This window comes from Fukomys damarensis, unplaced genomic scaffold, assembly GCF_012274545.1.
Source record: "Fukomys damarensis isolate Sample0158 unplaced genomic scaffold, DMR_v1.0_HiC HiC_scaffold_2, whole genome shotgun sequence".
Classification (NCBI taxonomy): Eukaryota; Metazoa; Chordata; class Mammalia; order Rodentia; family Bathyergidae; genus Fukomys; species Fukomys damarensis.
Window position 1 is genome coordinate 6,267,064 of NW_022900914.1, and position 20,430 is coordinate 6,287,493.

At 37.0% G+C, this 20,430-nt stretch overlaps 1 protein-coding gene across 5 annotated transcripts in view; it reads left to right on the forward strand.

Moving 5' to 3' along the window:
• Ncoa1 (nuclear receptor coactivator 1) overlaps positions 1-20,430 on the forward strand; it is a 268,563-nt gene that overhangs the window by 142,117 nt on the left and 106,016 nt on the right. For all 5 annotated transcript variants that reach the window (XM_019204623.2, XM_019204626.1, XM_019204624.1 and 2 more), the window contains 2 exons: positions 9,857-10,012; positions 18,847-18,952. In XM_019204623.2, coding sequence (XP_019060168.1) covers positions 18,864-18,952 — 89 coding nt within the window. In that variant the 5' untranslated portion in view covers positions 9,857-10,012; positions 18,847-18,863. The remainder of the gene's footprint in view (positions 1-9,856; positions 10,013-18,846; positions 18,953-20,430) is intronic.

Below are 20,430 nucleotides of genomic sequence, written 5' to 3' on the forward strand. Positions count from 1 at the left end.
TTTTCATCCTCATTTGCCCTACTGTTTGCCATTGGTGAACTGGAAGTCTGTCCTTGTGTCTTGCTTAAGTGTTTTCTCATTTTTTTTGTTGTTGTTGTTGTCAGACTGTCCTTGATTTAATCTCTGGGTTATCACCCAAATCTTCCTGATATATTTGCGCCCTAGATTCTGTGTCTCTAACGACCCACAGACATTCTCATCTTCATAACATCAGAGAAACAGCTCATCAAATCAACAGCAATGCTTTATCCCAACTGATACAATCAGCAACACATTAAGATCAAGCACAACTTGGACACTGACCACCTGTGGTAGTCACTAGTCTATCACCCTTAAATCATTTGAATTAAATTGAAATCAAGAAGCAGTCCAGAACATGTCTGCAGTGAACAAAATTTCAATATAGTGTATTTACCATTTAATGGCTCAGACAGAGTGAGGATGCAAGTCTCCTGGTCTCAGTTAGCTGATTGCTGAACCCCATGATGCTGACTGACCTCGGGCTGCAAGGCCCAGATTGAGTTCCCCAACCTTCTGAATGGTTGAACTCCACAGTGTTCTATTACAGGTTTCTCACGCCCTTTCTTTAAAGATGTTCAAAGTTGGGAACTCAGAAAAATATCCTTGATGACCACCTCTGCCTCTGCAGAATTGGTCCAAAGACTGGCACAGTCAGGAGGTCTGAGAGTGCGGGTGTGGGGGGACTTATGGGGGTTCAGGGGCGCCTGCGTGGCTACCTTCCCGGCACTTGAACGATGGCAGCTGGGTCGGGAGCAGGCGTGTCTCTCCTTCCTGTGGTGGATCGGGGCCCAGGCTACCTCCCAGCGCTTGAGCGATGGCGGCTGGGTCCCTAAATGTTTGATAGAATTCATTTGTTGAATATTTTGCATCTGGAGTATTTTGTTTTTAATTACATATTAATTTAATATATAGAGTCTTTGTGTGTTTATGTGGTAATTGGTTAATTGTATTGGTACATTTTAGATATACAATATAATGACATTCATCATTGGAAATTTGTGCCTTTACATAATATATCTTGGTTCTTTTTTCCTAATTCTCCTTCCATCCCTCAAACCCCTCCACACCTACCTATTGACAAAGGCTTTGTTTCCAGTTTTTTCTTTTCTCATATTAATTCTATTATCTTCTTTCCTTTCCCCAACCCCTCCTACTTCTTCCCCTTTGGACCTTTTCTTCCTATTTCACATTATCTATTATGCCTTTTGATCCTTATTTACACTTTCAGTTTCTCACACCAGAGAAACTATTTGGTATTTACATATGTCTGTCCTATTTATTTCACTTGAGTATCACCTCCATGTACAGCCATTTAGCTATAAATGTCTCTAATTTCTCATTCTTTATGGCTGCATTGTACTTCATTTTATTAAAGCACATTTTGTTTATCCACTCTCCAGTTGATGGGCAAAATAATTTGTATTTTTGAGAGATTTTTTCATTTTATCTCAGTTACTGAATTGATTTACATAATGTTCAGAACATTGTAGGAGCTGTTATTAATATTGGTATGCATGTATTTCTGTGGTATGATGTCTTAAGCTTTTGGGGGAAGATACCTAGCAGGGAAATTACTGAGTCATATGGAATTTCTAATATTAGTTCTTTGAGAAATCTCTGTACTGATTTCTGTAATAGTTGTACTAGTTTATATTCCCACCAACAATGAAGGTGGGTTTCTTTTTCACAACAGCCATGCCAGCATTTATTATTTCTTCATGATTGATATTCTTTCTGGAGTAGGATGGAATCTTAATGTTTTAATTCGCATTTCTCTCATGAGCATTTTTTTCATGTATTTGTTCATGTATAAATGTTCCATTTATATTTCTTCCTCTGTGAAGTGTCTGTTCACTTGTTTTGCCCATTCCTTGACTAGATCTTTAATTTTAGGTGGTTTAATTTTTTTTTTTTAGTTCTTTATATATTCTAGATATTAATGTTCTGTCTGAGGAATAGCTAGCAAAAATTTTTTTCCCATTCTATGGGTTGTGCCTGCAGACTACTGATTGTTTCTTTTGCTGTATAGAAGCTTTTTAGTCTAATGTAATTGCATTTGTTGATTCTTGCTGTTATTTCTTTTGCTCTTGAGGTTCTGTTTAGAAAATTTTTTCCTACATGTATGTCTTCTTGTGTTTTAGCTGTTTTTATCTTCCAATAGGCTTAATGTTTCTGTTTTGATGTTTAGATCTTTGGTCCATTTTGATTTTAATTTAGTATATGGTGAGAGATAATAGTCCACCTTCAATCTACTGAACATCGTTTTCCCAGCACCACTTGTTGAATAGGCTTTCCTCCAACATAGGCGTTTGGTCCCTTTGTCAAAGATCAAATAGCTGAATGTGTCTGAGGAAGTTTTTGTGTCCTCAGTTCCATTCCATTAATCCACATATCTGTTTTTTGTTCCAGTACTATGCCTTTTTTATCACTATTGCTTTGTAGTATAGCTTGAAGTCAGGCATTGCTATGCCTCCTGCTTTACTCTTGTTGCCCAGCACTGCTTTTTCTATTCTAGGTTTCTTCTGGTTCCATATGAATTTTAAGATTGTTTTCTCTAATCTTGTAAAGTTCGCCATTGGTATTTTAATTGGGACTGCATTGAACCTGTGTAACAGTTTTGGGAGTATGGTCATTTTGACAATATTCATTCTGCCTGTCCAGGAGCAGGGGTTATCTTTCTGTTTTCTGATGTCCCCTTTGATCTTTTTTTTTCAGAATATCATAGCTTTCTTCATGGAAGTCTTTCACTTCCTTGGTTAGGTTAATTCCTAGGTATTTCATTTTTCTTGAAGCTCCTGTGAATGGTATTATTTTCATGATTTCCTTCTTACCTAATTCATTGTGTACACAATGCTAATGATTTTTGTGTGTTGATCTTGTATCCTGCTGCATTGCTGAAGTTTGTTACCTAATTCTAAGAGTTTTTGGTAGAGTTCTTTGGGTCTTCTATGTAGAATATCATGTCTTCTGTAAATAATGATAATTTGAATTCTTTTTCTCTGTATGTCTCCCTTTTCTTTCTTTGTCTTGTCTGGTTGCTCTGGCTAATGTTTCAGGTACTGTGCTGAATAGAAGAAATTATAGTGGACATCCTTGTCTTGCTTCTGGTTGTATAGGGAATGCTTTTAGTTTTTTCCATTTAATATGATGTTGGCTGTTGGTTTGTCATAAATAGCTTTTATCAAATTCAGGCATTCTGTACCTAATTTCTTCAGGGTTTTTATCATGAAGTTGTGCAGTATTTTGTCAGAAGCCTTTTCTGCATCTATTGATATGATCATATGGTTTTTTTACCTTGTTTCCATTTATGTGATGTATTACATTTATTGTATTACAGTCATTGAACCATTCTCGCATCTCTGGGATGAAACTTACTTGATCATGATGTATGATCTTTCTGATGATGTGCTGCACCCTATTTGCTAGTATCTTGTTGAGGATTGGTGCATCTGTGTTCATTAAGGAGATTGGCCTATAGCTTTCTTTTTCATTTGGGTCTTTATATGATTTTGGAAGCAGGGTAATACTGGCTTCCGTAATGAATTTGTGCCACTCTGTCCTTTTCAGTTTCTTTGAAGAGTTAGAGGAGTATTGGTATTGAACTTGCTCTGTTTTCCTAATGTGAGCATTGATTGTGTTAAATTTTCCTCTTGAGAACTGTTTTTATAATGTCCCAGAGGTTTTGACAAGTTATACCATCAATGTCATTAACTTTCAGAAATTTTTAAATTTCTTCTTTGATGTCTTCTGTGACTCATTGGTTGTTTGATAGTACATTGTTAATTTTCCAGGAGCTTTGCCTTATCCAAAATTTCTTCTGTCATTCATTTCTATTTTCATTGCAGAGTGATCTGATAATATTCATAGTATAATTTATATTCTTTCTATTTACTTAAACAGGCTTTGTGGACTAGTAAGTAATCTGTTTTGGAAAAGTACCATGTACTGCTGAAAAGAATGTATATTATTATAAAGGGTTGTAATTCTCTGTATGTATCCATTAAGTCCATATGTTCAAAGGTGTGGTTCAGTTCTAAAATTTCTTTATTGGTTTTTTTTTTGTTGTTGTTGTTTAGTTAATCTGTCTCTGTGAAAGTGGAATGTTAAAATCCCCTACTATGATTGTTTTAGTGTTATTTGATCATTTAATTCTAGCAACTTTTGTTTTATAAAGATAGGTATTCTAGTATTTATTATACTGATGTTCATATCAATGTTATCTCTTCTTGTTGGATTGTTCGCTTAACTAGTATGTAGTGACCTTCTTTATCTCTTCCAATCAGTTTTATCTTGAAGTTTCCCATGTCCGATATTAGAAATTGCTACCCCTGCGTGTTTTGGGGGCCCTAGTGCATAAAATGTTGTTTTCCATCATTTAATTTTTAGTCTCTGGATATCTTTTGGGATTAGATCAGCTTCTTGAATATAACAGATTGTTGGATTCTGTTTTTTGATCTAGTCTTCCAGTCTGTGTTTTAATTGGAGAAATAAGGCCATTAACATTGAGAGGTATTACTGAAATGTGTTGGTTATTAACTACCATTGCCTTCTTCATCTGCTGGTGTACACCTTGTTTTTCTTCTGATGTTTTTTGTTGCTGTTTATCCATTGACCTCACTAGTTTCTTCTGTGTGTTTAGCTGCATCACATGGGTTGTTTCTGTTGAGAATATTCTTAAGTATTTTCTCTAGAGCTGGTTTAGCACACTCATAAATCTTCTGAGCTGGTCTTTTTCGTGGAAATACCTTATTTCTCTATCTGAGTTAATCTGGGTTGGAAGTTATTTGCTCTTAGGGCTTAAAATACTTTAAGCTGTTCTGGCTTTTAGCGTTTGTGTTGAAAAGTCTGCTGTGATTGTAATTGATGTACCTTTATATGTGATTTTTTTGTTCTGTTTTTTTTCTGGCCGCTAAAATTCTGTGTTTTGGCTGGATATATGGTAATTTAATAAAGATACGTCATGGTGAGCTTCTTTTTCATCATTGTTTGATGCTCTATGAGTGTTGCTTACTTGCATTTTAAACTCATAATGATTTGGGAAATTTTCTTCCTTGATTTCTGTAAGCATTTGGTGAATGTATCTGTGCCGTCTTCTAGTTTTTCTCAAAGTCTTACTAGCCCTGGATTTGTCGTCTTATTGTCATCTAGTAGCTGCTAGATAGTCTTCTCTTCTTTTCTTTTTGGCTTCTCTGCGCTCTTTATCATAATTCATTATGTTGTCCTCAGTATCAGACATTCTATCTTCATATTGGTCATTTTTGCAGTGTATGGATTTTATATAGTTTTTTATTTCAAGTATTTCTGTCTGACATATTTTTGAGGATTCCATATCTTTGCTGAATTTGTCATTCAAAATTTGAAGTATTTTTGGTGGCTCATCCAGCTTTTTACCTATTTTTCCAAAATTCATCATGGGGACATTGAAATTGCTGTGAACTTGTGTTTCATTTTCTCTTTGAACTCATCCATTTTCTTCATCCCTTCTATGGACTTTTCATAGATGCCTGCTACCTGGTATTAATTTTTTTTCTCCCTTTGTGACACCTTGCTGTGCCTTGGGATATTGGGGGGGTGGGTCAAAGATCTTGTTTCCTTCCTTCTCCATTCTGTTATATGTATCTGTTTATTTGTTTTCAAAATTATGTATGCCTTCCTTTTTTGTCGCCCCTGTCCTTTCAATGGAGAGGGTTTACTGCAGATTGAAGACTAGAGAAGTGAGGAAAATTGTGGCTTAAATGGAGATTTTTAGTAAGATGTTGCCTCCTCATTAATAATTTTCAGCTTTTTATGTCCAGTGCTAGTTAGTATTTACTCCTTCTGTTTTTTACCCTAAGTGGTTTCGACTGTCCTTGTGTTTAGCCAAAAGAATTACTTCTGATCATAATAGCAACCACAGATTCGATCTTGCAGCACTTCTATTGCTAGTCGTTGCAGTGACACTTGCTCTCTTTGTCTGTTCTACTTGTACACCATGACGGTGTGTGATTTGTGGTGGTTCTGCAGAGAGGGAGGGAGGTGGGGTGGAGAGAAGGGGAAGAGGTTGGATGAGGAGCGTGAGATGCTGAGGGAGAGGTGTGAAGGGAGAACAGTGGTAGATGGAGAAGAAAAGGGTGATGTGGGGTCTGATTCTGTTGGAGTACTTCTAGTTGATTGAAGGATTAGACTGAGAGTTTTCAGGATATTTTATGGGGGCAAGGGTAAGATGTAGGAGAAAGGGGTTTACTTTGTGATGAGGACAGTAAGCTAGATAAGATACGGCAGAACCAGAGTGTTAGGGTGGGGAGGACCGAGGAATAATGCTAGGGAAGACAGAGGGACTGTGAGGGAGCCACGTATGGGGAATTTAAAAACGGGAGGAGGAGTTTATGTGTTTGGAGAAAGAATAAAGAAATGTGTTAATTATGTTGTCTTTGGGGGACGTGAGGTGAAGAAACTAGATAGGGAGCTGAGACGAGGGAAAGAACTAGACAACTGTTGAATCAGAGCTATTGAAAGAAATACACAGGAAATTGTAAAGGAACATCACGTAATTCCACATTACTAAATAAAAAAAATTTTAAACCTAGAAGATGTCTGATAGAACCACAGATTAAAGATCCCGGTGAGACACTGCTTGTGTGATCCCCAAGTAGCTTCTTTGCCCATCTGACAGCTTACACCCCACTCCTCTGACTGTTGCACCACAATACTGAAGCCAGCTCAGGCTCAGGACCTCTTTCTGCCAGGCTGCAGGTGTTCTCGCAGAGTCTGGTCCAGTCCAGGTTTCTGGGTGAGGAGCTCTTGCTGTCCCTCTTCCCGGGTGTGATGGAGGATTTGGCAGACAGGTTCACTGGCCCAAAATTTTCCACTGAGTCAGGATTATTCCTGCAATCAAAGCAGCTACAGCGGTAACAGGCTCACCTGCTCTAGTGGTGGCTGGTTGAGAAACAACATAGCTTGAGACCCTGTTTTGGGTCTTCCTTTACCCTAGAAAAGAAACCCACTGTTATGGTGTAAGCATCTTAACCCAAGTCTTGGCCCACAGTGAATGTGCGCTGAATGGGATAGCTGTGTCTCCCCTACTGGTGAAGAAATACGTTCAACAGTAATTTTATAGAATGAGTTATGTAAAGCCCAGAGAGTTGGGGCTGGAGTGATGCCAGGGAGGGAAAGAGGTTTTTGTTGTTGTTGTTGGTGGTGGTGGTGGTGGTGGTGATGGTTTTTTAATGTCCTCTGCTCTGTGGTATGGGAAGGAGGAACTAGCAGGGACAAAGGATCCTCATGATGGTAAGCGTGTGTTAGATATTTAGAAGGGATAACAGGGAAAACTGGTACAGAATTTGTAGTGAGAAATGAGGATGGGAAAAGATTCTATGGTATAAATATTAGAGACATAGTTATAGGAGACTTTGGGGAGAGGAAAGAAAAGAAAAATTGAAAAGAGTTAAGACACAAGAGAAAGAAGTCAGGCAAACATATGGATAAAAGCAGGAGGGATATAAAGGGACAAAGGAGAATTCCCTTACCCTCTATAAACTATATTGGGAGAAAAAAGGAAGAGGAAGAGAAGCACACATACCCAGACACGCTCATAAAAGAAAAAGGGGTAAAGTTATTGGATAGAAGTGTGGGGAGAAGTGTATAGAAGGAGGAAAACAGAAAAAAAATAAAGTAAAATAAAAATGAAGAAGTAATACAGTCAAATAGTAATAAAAGGAAGTTGTCTGTCGTTTCGGATGCGTGGCTCTTTTCCTCACTAGGATTAAGGAGTAGCTCAAGCCAGGCCGTGTCTGTCCATCCGGAAGTCGAGGCGGCCTGCGTTAGAGATCTGCTTACAGTGAGAACGGGCTCCAGTGTGAGCTACCGTCCAGGCTGTGACGCAGGCCGGGTCTGTGGTTCCCAGTCCCGGCCTCTCAGTGGAGCTGTCTGCCTTCCTCATCCACTTGGGGAACCCGGCAGCGAAGCAGCCCAGGGGCCGCTCTAGGACCCGGGTTCACGCAGTACTGTCCGCAGCTCGCGCTCCGGGTTGTAGCTGCGGGCGCTTGTACTGAGGTCGCTCACCAGCTGTTGACACGGAAGCCACTCTGGAAACAGTGGCCCCCGTTTTCCTTGCTGCTTCCCACTGCAGTTCTCGGTTTCCATGTTTCACTGTGGTCTCTCCTCCGCGGTGAGATCTACTTCTTCTGTATCGCTTAGACCTATTTTCTTCTCCTCTGCCAGTTCCCTCGTGGTTGCTGGGTACCTCCGCTCACTTTGGTTCCTCTCCAGGCTATTGTTCCCCTACTCTAGACACTTTGTCCCAGGGAAGCTGAATTGCTGGCATTTACTGCTCTGCCATTTTTCAAAATGTTGTGTGACAGTTTGTAATAGCTAATACTTGGCCACAGCCCAATTGCCCATAAAAAGATGCTTTTAAAAACATAAAATGGAGCACTACTCAGCCATAAAGAATGAGAAACTAGAGACATTTATAGCTAAATGGATGCATATTGAGGCCATACTCTTAAGTGAAATAAATAGGACACGTGTAAATATCGAATAGTTACTCAGGTATGAAAAACTAAAGTATAAATAAGGATTGAAATGTATACTTGATAATGTGAAATAGGAAGAAAAGGTCTAAAGGAGGGGAAGTGGGAGGGATAGGGGAAAGGAAAGAAGGGAAGAAATACAAGAAAAGTAAAATGTAGTGTGACACACAGTGGTATATGAATTGGTACATGTGCTGCATGTCGCAAAATTATGCAAGATACAATAGATAAATTTATAAACAAATTATACAAAAAATAAGTGCATTAAAAAATGAACAGGTAATAGCTGTACTCTAGATAATTGTGTCAGTCCATTTCCAAATTTCTCTTAGTCCTGAGGTAGAGTTCCTCATGCCTAAAGCTAAATAAACCATGGTTTTCTGCTTTCCTTCCAGCCACCAGCACTTAAAGTAGAGGGAAAGGTTCTATTACGCGAAAGTCTTATGAGCATTTACCTCAATCCAGCAATTTTTTTCTCATAATGATCAGATACCCTACAGTTTGTGCCTGCTTTATCACTTACCAATGTCTTCAGTTTTCTTTTTTTGTGTTTTGGTCAGAATTTATAATTACTATCTGTGCTCCAGTTAGTCTAATACAAAAGCGTCCATCGTTACTGGAACGAGAGCTCAACTAACTTTATTTGCATATAAAAATGTGTGAATTTTTTCAATAAAAATCTTAAGTTAAAATATTAAATAACTTTAAAATATTACAACTTTATATAATACATAGGATGAGTAGTATGTAAATTAAAGAATTAAATGATAACTGAAAATGTGATAAACCAGAATTTTTAGATAACAAGAAAGATACAAGTACAGCCAAAAACAATTTTTGAAAGAAATATAAAGGCATAAGGGGAAAAAATGAGAACCAAACCTGTCATGTAAAGGTACAAGATCCCAATGATGAATGTAACTATACCGTAAACCTAAAATGTACCAATAAACTCAATGAGAAAAAAAATTTTTAAAAAGAAATATAACAGTGGTTCCACTGTCTGCCTTGCAAGCCTAGGGTCCTGAGTTTGATCCCCGGTACCAAAAAAATAAATAAATAAAATAAAAAATAAAGGCAGAAATGAAGGACAAAAAAATATAATCATGTATTTCTTAAGCAACAAATAGTCTCAAATAGGAATCACCAGCAAGAACTTCATCCGTAAAGATAGATTTTTGTCGTGTTTTGAAAATATTTTTCTGTTTGGCCTTTAAGATTGCATTTTCTTTCCTTTCCTAGCATTTCTGACCTTTATCATTTTTGGAAAATAAAATAAAAATCTAACCTTTCTGTTTTTATTTTTTCTTCTTGTTTGTTTTTAGTTGTTTGTGCAATTGGCCTTAAATGAGAAGAGAGTGAAGAGACTAGAGCCATCTCTGGAAAATATCATTGCCCCATTCCCTGGAAGCCACCACCTGGAGCCCTAGGTTTAACCATATCTGTTTTGGGAACTCATTATGAACAAAGAAGTCTCCCAGGTAGGAATTATAGCTGTTTTTAAATAGCTTTGTCTCTGCAGAAATATAGAGGGAAAATGTTTGTCTATTGGATATTTTTTTAAATGAAAATATGTGTTTGGTCTGGAAAGCTTCATTGTTATTATAAAACAAGTACTTCAGCATTCCTAAGAGAGCATGTTAGAAAAGTTAGAAATTGAAACCAGTGAAGAGCTCAGAGCTTACAGCTTATAGTTGGACTCTGAATTCCATACTGCATTGAAAATGGCATCAGAAAACTGTATTAAACCATCCAATATTTAGTTCATGTATGTCTAACATCTATTGTCATTATTTCTCATTTGGGAAGTTTTACATTGTTGCTGTTTTCTTGAATCCAGATCTTTTCCTTCCTTCCTTCCTTCCTTTCTTTCTTTCTTTCTTTCTTTCTTTCTTTCTTTCTTTCTTTCTGTCTGTCTGTCTTTCTTTCTTCCTTCCTTTCTTTCTTTCTTTCTTTCTTTTTTTTGGTATTGGGGATCAAATTGAGGATATTGCACTTGTGAGGCAGGTGGCGGTACCACTGAGCTAAATCCCCAGCCCTGTTGTGTTTTCTTCAGATCATGAACTAACTAGGAATAAAACCAGTGTATCCACAAACAGGATGATAGCAGTAGCAACCTGTGGATACAAAATAATGTGTGCCAAGCCAAGACTATAGATGAAGAGTATCAGAAACTGTAAATCAGTAAGTGGAAGACTTCCAGAAAGAACACTTTTAAATTAATAGACTTTTCATTAAATTATAACGTTCAGATAAAAATCACAAAGTTAAGCATATAACCCCCCACCCCAACCACCTTACAGTGCTAGGAATTGAATCCAGGGCCTTGAACATGGTAGGCATGTGCCCTACCACTGAGCTACTTCCCCAGCCCTTTAAATTTTTTCAGATTTTGAGACAAGGTCTCTTTAAATTATGCCAGCTGACCTCAGACTTACATTCCTCCTGCCTCAGCCACCCAAGTAGCTGGAATCATATGAGTGTGCTACCATGTCCAACTAAGCATATAACTTTTGAGTTATGTACCAAATATGTTTGTGTGATCGCTACATCGGTTAAGAAGTGAAACAGTAATAGCACCAATAAATTCCCGTCATCCCTCTGCCCTGGCTGCAAACTTACTTATTGAAGGAAAGACATGACAGTCACTATGAAGAGTGAAAGCTATCAATTTAGCAGGTGGGGGTCAATAATCATGGCAGTGACGGGCAACAGACTTTAGCTGCCTGACAAGCAGTGCCTGTGTTTGCAGTAAACAATGAGTTTGGGAAGTGGAAGCAATACTATTAATTGAGCTTTGAATCAAGGACTTGAAGTACAAAATTATCTCAGAAGAGCTTCATTTAAATCCTGTACCTCTGTCTTTAAAATTTCGTTAATTTCTAGAAACCTAGATATTTGTGCTTGTTCTAGAAATTAATTTTTCTCTTCTTTCTTCTTGACATTTATTAAAAACAATACCAGATTTAACAAATAGATGCAGAGTTAGTACCCTAAACACCTGTGTGCCCCTTGTCCAGTTTTACACCTTGTAAATGTTTTGTTACATTTGCTTTATCTGTGTTTAGGATTAAGTCTCTTCCTCCCCCACCACTAAGATGATGATGAACCATTTGAAAGTAGGTTATAGACAATTATTATCTATCACTCCAAATATTCAGTATCACCTACTTAACCACAATAAAGTCAAATTTAAGAAGCAGTATTTTTATTATTGTTATCTGATGTCCAGTCCTTATTAAAGCTTTCCTAATTGTCTGACCCAGGATCATGTATTGCACAGTTGTCACATATGTTTGGTCTCTGGTGACGTGGAAGAGTTTATCAGCTTCCTTTGTTTCTCATAATAGTGCCTTTTATAAAATGGCATGATAGAACATAAGGCCAGTTGTTTGGTTCAGTGGCCCTTCACTCAGACCTCATCTGTTTCTTTTTTTTTTTTTTCCTAAGGAGATTATGATATGTGACTTTGAAGATCCATGGATTTGTTACTGAGAATTTGTGTGGTAAAGGAAAGACTACTGTTTTCAGGAGACAGTCTGTTGAAACATGACAGGGCTCCAAAATTCTAGAAAGATTTATAAAGATAATTTGAGTATTTTTGATAAGGCAGTACACACACAGATGCACATACACACAAATGTTTGTGAGTAACTTTAGAATCCAAAATACAGAACAAAAATAAGCATTTATAAAGGTAGAACTTTTCCTTTTGATAGAACAGGGCATTTACGTTTTAAGGTGAAGTATATCTTACAGAGAATGATTGATTTTATATTATAATGTACCATAGAAGTTAAGTCAGACTTAGGTATATAATCAGTTTTATTTCCATATGATTTTTGGAGAAAAAAATCGAAAAGTTTCTCTATTTATTTGTTTGAGAATATTGTAAGCACCACCTATATTTTCACATGTAGTTTAATGAATTCTGATTTTCTAGAAGACTCCTCTTGGGTCTATAGGAAAATCTTTTTGATGAGAAGGCAAAAATAAAAAACTAAGACTGTATTGCTGGCTTTTTAATGTAATAGTTACGTGACTCTGGGTTAGTTATAGAACTTAAAATGTTATCCAGATTCTGAAACCAAAGTACCTAAGATTGATTTCTCCTTCAGTCATATAAAATGTTGGGCAAATTTTAGCAATCTATGCTTGCTGCAGGTTTACTCTCTCTAAAATACTGCCTTCCTCATATTTTTATGAATGAATGAATTAGTAAAGTTTGTGAATAGATGAATTTATATACATATATACTTCAGCCCTAAAAGGAGATCTTGCCATTTTGCCACAGCATGGATGGTCCTGGAGCACATTATCCTAATTGAGATAACCCAGTCACAGAAAAGTATGGCACGATCTGCTTACAGGTGGAATCTGACAGTAAAAAATTACAAATACTGCATGAGTATAGAGAACAAATAAAAGCGTAGTTATTAGGGACAATGGCAGGGAAGGGAGAGATGCAGGCTAAAGGATACAAAATATCAAATATGTAAGATAAGTCTAAAAAATCTAGTACACAACATGAGAACTATAATTAATAATTGAGGGCCAGGGATTTAGCTCAGTGGTTCCACTGCCTGCCTCACAAGCACAAAGTCCTAAGTTCAATACCCTGTACCAAAAAAGAAAAAAAATAATAATAGTGTATTGTGTTCAGGAATTTTGATAAATTAAAAGTAGAGGCAGGCTATTAAGAGTAGAGCGGGATTTAGCTCAGTGGTACTGCCACGAACTGCTGTTGCCACTGTGGTAAAATGGGTATCTGTGTGAGATGATGGAAATGTTTGCTTCACTATAATAATGATGTATGTGCATGTGTGTGTGTGTGTGTGTATAATACATATAAATATATATGTATATATAAAACTGTGTATATATGTATCTACACATATATATATAATACCGTGTTGGATACCTTAAATTTATACAATAAAACTTATTAAAAAAAACAAAGGACTTAAATAGACTTATCTCCAAAGAAGATATACAAATGGCCAATAAATATGTGAAAAGATGCTCAGTGCCATTAGTAATTACGGAAATGTAAAAACAAGATACCATTTCACACTCATTAGGATGATTATAATTTTTTACGAAGGGGGAAGATAACTATTTTGTCAAGGATGTGGAAAAGTGGAACGCTCATGTATTACTGGTGAGAATTTAAGGTTATGTTGCCACTGTGGAAAACACTTTGGCATTTCTCAAGATATTGGAGTTACCACATAATCTAGTAGTTCTAATCCTAGGTCAGTGCTGTGGTGGGCTGTTTGTTATCATTGAAAGCTCTGAAAGGTTTGGCTTCACTGCCCAAGGTGCATACCCAAAAGAATTGAAAACATGTTCACACAAAAGGTTGTGTGTCAGTGTTCATAACAATATAATTGGTAACACCCAACAAGTGCAAACAACTTAAATATTCATGAACTGATGAATGAATAAACAAAGTACAGTATCGCCAAATAACTGAATTTTATTCATCTATGAAATGGGCAACAAATATCCTAAAATTCTCATCTTTTCTTACCATATGAGAAAGAGTTCAATTATTATTGAAATGAACAGATAAATTATAAACTTCCTGGACAGGACCCTAGGTATCTGAGGACCCAGTTTGAGAAACATTTCTTTATGGAAAGTATCTGGTTCAGGAGATCTCTATTTATTATGGTTTTTCTTCTTCATGCAACCCAGTTTGGGGAGACGTAGCTCTGAGTCTATCTAGGTATATGTGTGCATCTCTGTGCTGATGGTCTACTAAGGATTTTTAAGTATATTATTAGAGTTGCTTATTAACTAATTTTCAGCTAAATTTGAGAGATGAATAACAGATTTCTTATGTAGAACTTTTAAATTCAACTGAATTAAAAAACACTGTCCTGTTTCTTGGCCTCCGCCTATTTGATTTAGTCTGGTGCACTGAAGCAGAGATAGATGTAGTTTCTAGTTCCCAAAACTACTAGAGGTTGAGTCAGATTGGGTATAATTTAGGAACTCTTTAAATCAACAGGGTACTTTACTTAGGAAATTTACCTCTTTAAAAAAGTGATACACAAATTAGTTTCCTGAAGCCAAAATTTCTTTTGTCAATAACCCCTTTTTAAGTACCCTAAGTGCTAAATATAAAGCCACTGCACATAAATACAACAGCTATAAAAGTTGGGCCTCATCTGAGGCTTTACATTGCACTTTGTTGATTGTGCTTTGTAAATAGAAAGGAGTTAATGCATGAATCATACCACAGAAAATTGTTGGTGACTCTCCATAGCTCTTTGACTGCTGGCTTGTTTTGGTAGGCCGGCCTGTCTGGCTGCAGTTGAATTGTGTCTGCTGTTTCCTCAGCCCCAGAATCTCAGATAAATTTAGCAGATGTGAAACTTCAGCTAATAGTCCTCGGGTAGCATAGCATGAGAATCTTATTTTAGATCCAGGTTTATTTGTTGCTCAAAATTATCAAATCTGTGAGGTTGGATTATCCTGGTTATATAACTACAACCTGGCTTTGTGACTTTAAAATACTGTGAAATATTTCAGGTTGTTTCTCTAAAATAGATCTTTACTTTTTTCAGAATTAGAAGGGATATTCTCCAATTTCTAGACCAAGAAGATGGTTTTTGTTTTATTTCTGTGGACAGTAAGGGAATAAAAATTTCAAAGGAAGCTCATATTTCTCAGTTATAGGAAAAAAAAATCTCAAAGCTTTATAAAAGATTCTGGAAATTTTTACTGTAAAACCTTAAATAAGCTTTAAAGTTTTTAAATGTAAGCCAGGCATGGTGGTGCACACCTATAATCTCAGTACTTTTGGAGGTTGAGGCAGGAGGATCAGAAGTTCAAGGCCCAACCTGGGCAACTTAGTGATTTACCAAGACCCTGTCTCAAAATTTAAAAAGAAGCCGCATGTGGTAGTGCATACCTGTCCTGTAATCCTAGCACTTGGGGAGGCTGAGGCAGGAGGGTCACTAAGAGTTGAAGGCCAGTTGGGGCTACCTAGTGAGTTCAAGGCCAGTCTAAAGTACATAATGAGACCCTGTATCAAAAATAGAGAGAGAGACAGACAGACAGAGAAACTGAGAATATAGTTTGAAGATAGCTTAATCACATTTAATTCATCACCTGCTTATTTAGCTTCTATATCTTTTAGGCATTATGTTATTAGATAGTCGATATATAATGAAAAGATTTAGTAGCTGCCTCTGAGTTTAAAATCTAGAAAAGGAGACAAAGAAAGGAACTACAACTTACAGCACATTATAATAAATATATACCCAGGAATATTTTTTAAAATGAATAGACTTCCAGATGAGTATAACATAATTTTATTGGAGCCAAAAAAATGGACAACTTCACAAGAAGTGGCACCTGAGCATAAATATGAGTTAACAAACTTTTCTTTTGAATTTGGGTGAATCCTTAAGTCATGCCTTTTAGCTTTTTTGTTTATTATTTCCTTCACTCTGTTCTTTATGCTTTTGTATAAAAGAAGAGTTGATACTTCATTATTTGTGGCATAATTCCATTTATTTTAACTAAAAATTTATGTTTTAATCTCTGTGAAAATAAAGTTAAGTTGTACCTTCAATTTTGTGATAATTTGGTTAACATTATTTAATTTCTGTTAATCTTCATGAAAAAGAAAGCATCTGTTTACTATTACAGTAGTATAACACTTAGCTGATTATTATTTTGTTCAGATTTCAGAATGGATGATAGCAAGACCATAGACAGTTCTCTTCGCTCCCCCCCGCCAGTATTGGGAATTGAATCCAGTGCCTTCTCATTGAGCTATGTCCCCAGTACTTTTTTACTTTATTTTTTGAGACAGGGTCTTGTTAAGTTGCCCAGGCTGGACTCAAAACTTGCCATCCTCCTGCCTCAGCCTCCCAGAATGCATATACCATGGTGCACATCTTTTTAAAGGCCTTACCTGCTATAGCCTCCCTTTTTCTTGCTGACATCATCCACTACTCTCTCATTCCCCAGTCTAGCCACACACTTAATCTTTCATTTTTCTCACATTAAGTGAAAGCTGATGCAAACTTTGTATACTATGTTACTGAAGTTAGATGTCCTTGGGGTAATGAGCATTTAGTAAAGGATGACATGATCAGACATATATTTGGTAGTCTATTCTGGTGATTCTGCAATAGATGTAAGGAAAACAAGAATGGAAACGGAAACCATTTGGGAAACTATTTTAGTAGTTCCAACAAGAGATGATGAAAATCTAACTTGTCATCTTGGTAAAGGAGAGTGTGAGGAATGAATGTATTTAGGAAATAAAAATTGACAGACCCTGCTGTTTGCTTGTGTGTAGGGGTCATGTGAGAAGAGGCTAGAATGACTCATGGCAGCAACTGAAACAAAAGCAGTCTGAGGAGGAAGTACGTTTAAAGATAGATTATGTACTTTGCCCAAGGACAGGGTGGTACCGTTAGGGTTAAACCAAGATTTGAACAAAGTCTTTCTGGCTCCAGAGCCCACACTTTTATCTGTTATATTTCAGTAGGGGGGGGTCCAATTGATTCTCCACTAAGAAAGTGATATCTTGAAAATGACATTGGAACAAGAATGTTTCTGCTGCTGTTTATAGGGTAGATTAGACGTGAGAATGGCTGGAATTGAGAAGCAAGATGAAAGGATCTTGCATTAATCTAGAAAGTTTGGTTCAAAACTAGATTTATAACTATCAGAAGATGGAAAATCTAAAATGCCTTGTTAGAGAAGAATTGGTGGGGCATAGATACCCATTAGAAGTGAGAAGTAAAAGAAAAAGAATAAAAAAATAATTGCAAGATCACAGTCCTAGGTGTTGGAAACTTACACTTTTCTAAAATGGAAAAATTGGAAATGTGCCTTTTTACTTACATGAAATAGTTTCATGACTAAAATTTTGGGGATATCTGTACAATGAGAAGGATATGACAGTATTTGGTCAAGAGAAGGACTTGAATCAGTGATTTTTAGGGTTACAGAAAGGATTTATTCAAATATGATAACCAAAGCCATGTGCTAGATATTCAAAGACTTCAACATTCGTTACAACTCACGTTCCCAGCATAACAGCCAACACACCATGCCGTGGTCTTTAACAACTTAGAATTTAAAGAAAAGCTAAAAGTTTCCCCTTTTAACAAGAGTTTGCCTTTCTTTTATGAGGTTAGAGAATGTAGGGTGTGTTGTTCGGCACTAATAAAATCCAGAAGGTAGTGATGACTGCAAGGCCATTGAAAGACTCTGAGCTTCATTAGGGATTACAGAGAAGTGACTAAAAAGGCACAGCTCCCACAGGCTCGTTAAGTGCAGTTGCTAACTGGCACAACAGGTGAGAGACCTGGCTGGCATGCAGGGGGAATGACTGTGTTCTCTGGCACCTATCCCAGGATCCTAACATAGACTAAACATTTGATCTTTGTAGCCTAACTACATAAACACAAGGTTAGGAGTATGGAACTCAGAGGGGAAAGTATAATTCAAATTCCAAATCCAGTTTGTCACTTTAATCATATATGTGTTATTTAATTTCTATCAATATAAAGTACTAAACCTTGTAGGTAATGTTATTTCACAACCTTCTGCAAGGTAGGGTCTGAGTAAAAATCCAAAAATAAGCCCAGCATGGTAACGCATGCGGGAATCCCAGCACTTGGGAGGCTGAGGCAGGAGGAATGTAGCAAGTTCCAGGCCAGCTGGGCTACACAGTGAGTTCAGGGCCAACCTAAACTACAAAGGGGGACCCTACCTCATAAAATTAAAACATTCAAAAATAATTCCTGTGAGTTTAGTTGTATATCGGTCTTTACATTTATACATGAAATTATTTTTTTCTCTTTGTAAGAACAAAAATCTCTTTTTTAATTATTTTCATTTGAGTCGATCACAGTTATTTTATAAGGGATTATTTTACTTTTCAGGTTTAGGAAACAGAATTATAGGAGCAATGAATAGCTGATGACCCTTGTGGTTTTATATAGATGCTGATGTTTTATTATAGTGATAGTCCTCTGTTTATTGACAAACTACAATGTTTAGAAATTTTGGCTATATTTAGAAATATGAGGAAGGAGCCAGAGGTGGTGGCACATGCCTGTAATCCCAGCACTTGGGAGGCTGAGACAGGAGGATCACTGTGAGTTTGAGACCAGCCTGGGCTGCATAGTGAGTTCCAGGTCAGTCTCAACTACATAGTGAGACCCTGTCTCAAAAAAAGCAAAAAAAAAAGAGAAAGAAATAGGAAGGGAATTCCCTGTCCCTGATTTGGTTGAAAAGGTTGTTTCATAGATTTCTTACTCTTATCCTTCCTTTTCAGGTGTGAAGTTTTTCAACATGAGTGGCCTCGGGGACAGTTCATCCGATCCTGCTAACCCAGACTCACATAAGAGAAAAGGGTCGCCATGTGACACCCTGGCTTCAAGGTAGGGACACTCTTCCGAATCTCTCTCTGGCACAGCTTCATTTTTCTCACTGTCACTTTGGAGCTTTTGGTTCATCTTCTCCAGGTTTAATGGCCTTGCTGGAGTCCCATGGACGCACCACATTTTTTTCCTTCTCCCAGGGGCTTTGTGCATGGCTTTCCCTCAACCTAGCTTGCTGCTTCTTCTTTTCATACAATTAATACTTAGGCATCTGTTTAGCCATTGCTTCCTTAAAGGGAACCTTTTCTTTGTTCTACAACTAGCTGATCAAATCTCATAGTTATGGCTCTGATCCATAATTGCAGACTTTTACTAGCTTTGGCTATTTCCTGAATAATCTAGTTTAGACTCTAAACTGCTGTTTCGTAAGGTACCTTAATCTGTTCTTGCTCGTTATTGTATAACTAGTTCAAAGCACAATATATAACTTATATTTAATAAGGACACAGTAAATATTTGTCAGATGAATAAATTATTGAATTTTAAAATGCTATCTTGAGAACTAAGAATAAATTACTGTATCAGGATGTTTAAAAATGATTATTTGTGAAATTAGTATTTGGTATATTGTGAAGAACATGACCACCTAAAAGAGGCTAAAAGAAACTAACTGCTGCCAGGCATGGTGGCCCAATCCTGTAATCCCAGCATTTGGGAGGCTGAGGCAGGAGGATCACCATGAAGCCAGCCCAGGCTGTATAGTGATTTGAAGGCCACCCTGAACCGAATTACATAGTGAGACCCTGTCTTTAAAAAAGAAAAAGAAAAAGAAAAAGAAAGAAAGCTAGCTAACTGCTAAGGAGACCCTAACTGAAGCACAAATAAGTACAATTATTTCCTTTTACATTTAATTTTTGAGGAAATTTTTTGATATATAAAAAATAGTCTCAAATTCCAGTCAGATTAGAAGAGCAGTTTTCCACCTCAGAAGCAAGGAGTGGGAATTTTATTCCATTTGTCTTATAGACTCTAGAACAGTTTCCATTTTGAGCCAGATAATTCTTTATTGTGGATTGTTGTCTTATATATCACAAGATATTGTTTCTGTCTTCAGGACAAAATATACCTGCAACTTACATAGAGAGAGGTTAATTTTTGCTCATGGTTTCAGAAGTTTGAGTCCATTATTAAGGGGCTCCTCTACAGAAATACCAGGGCAGAAAGGCAAGGCATAGAAAAGCTGTTTAATCTGTAGCATCCGGGAAGCAAAGTAGGAGAAAGACAGAAAGGAAGGGGCTAGGGAACAGATACAATCCCCAAGGCCGTGCCCCTTAGCCCACTTCTTCCAGTTGGGCGCTCCCTTCTTACAGCCTGTTCAGCTATGAATTCTTCATCATGTTAGCCCATGGAGGATATTAGTGCTTCCTAATCCAGTTACCTCTCTAGGAGTTTCTTAATCCAGTCAAGGTAAAATCAGAATTACTCAGCACAGATATTTAGCAGTAGCCTTGCTTCTGCACTCTAAATGACAATAACAG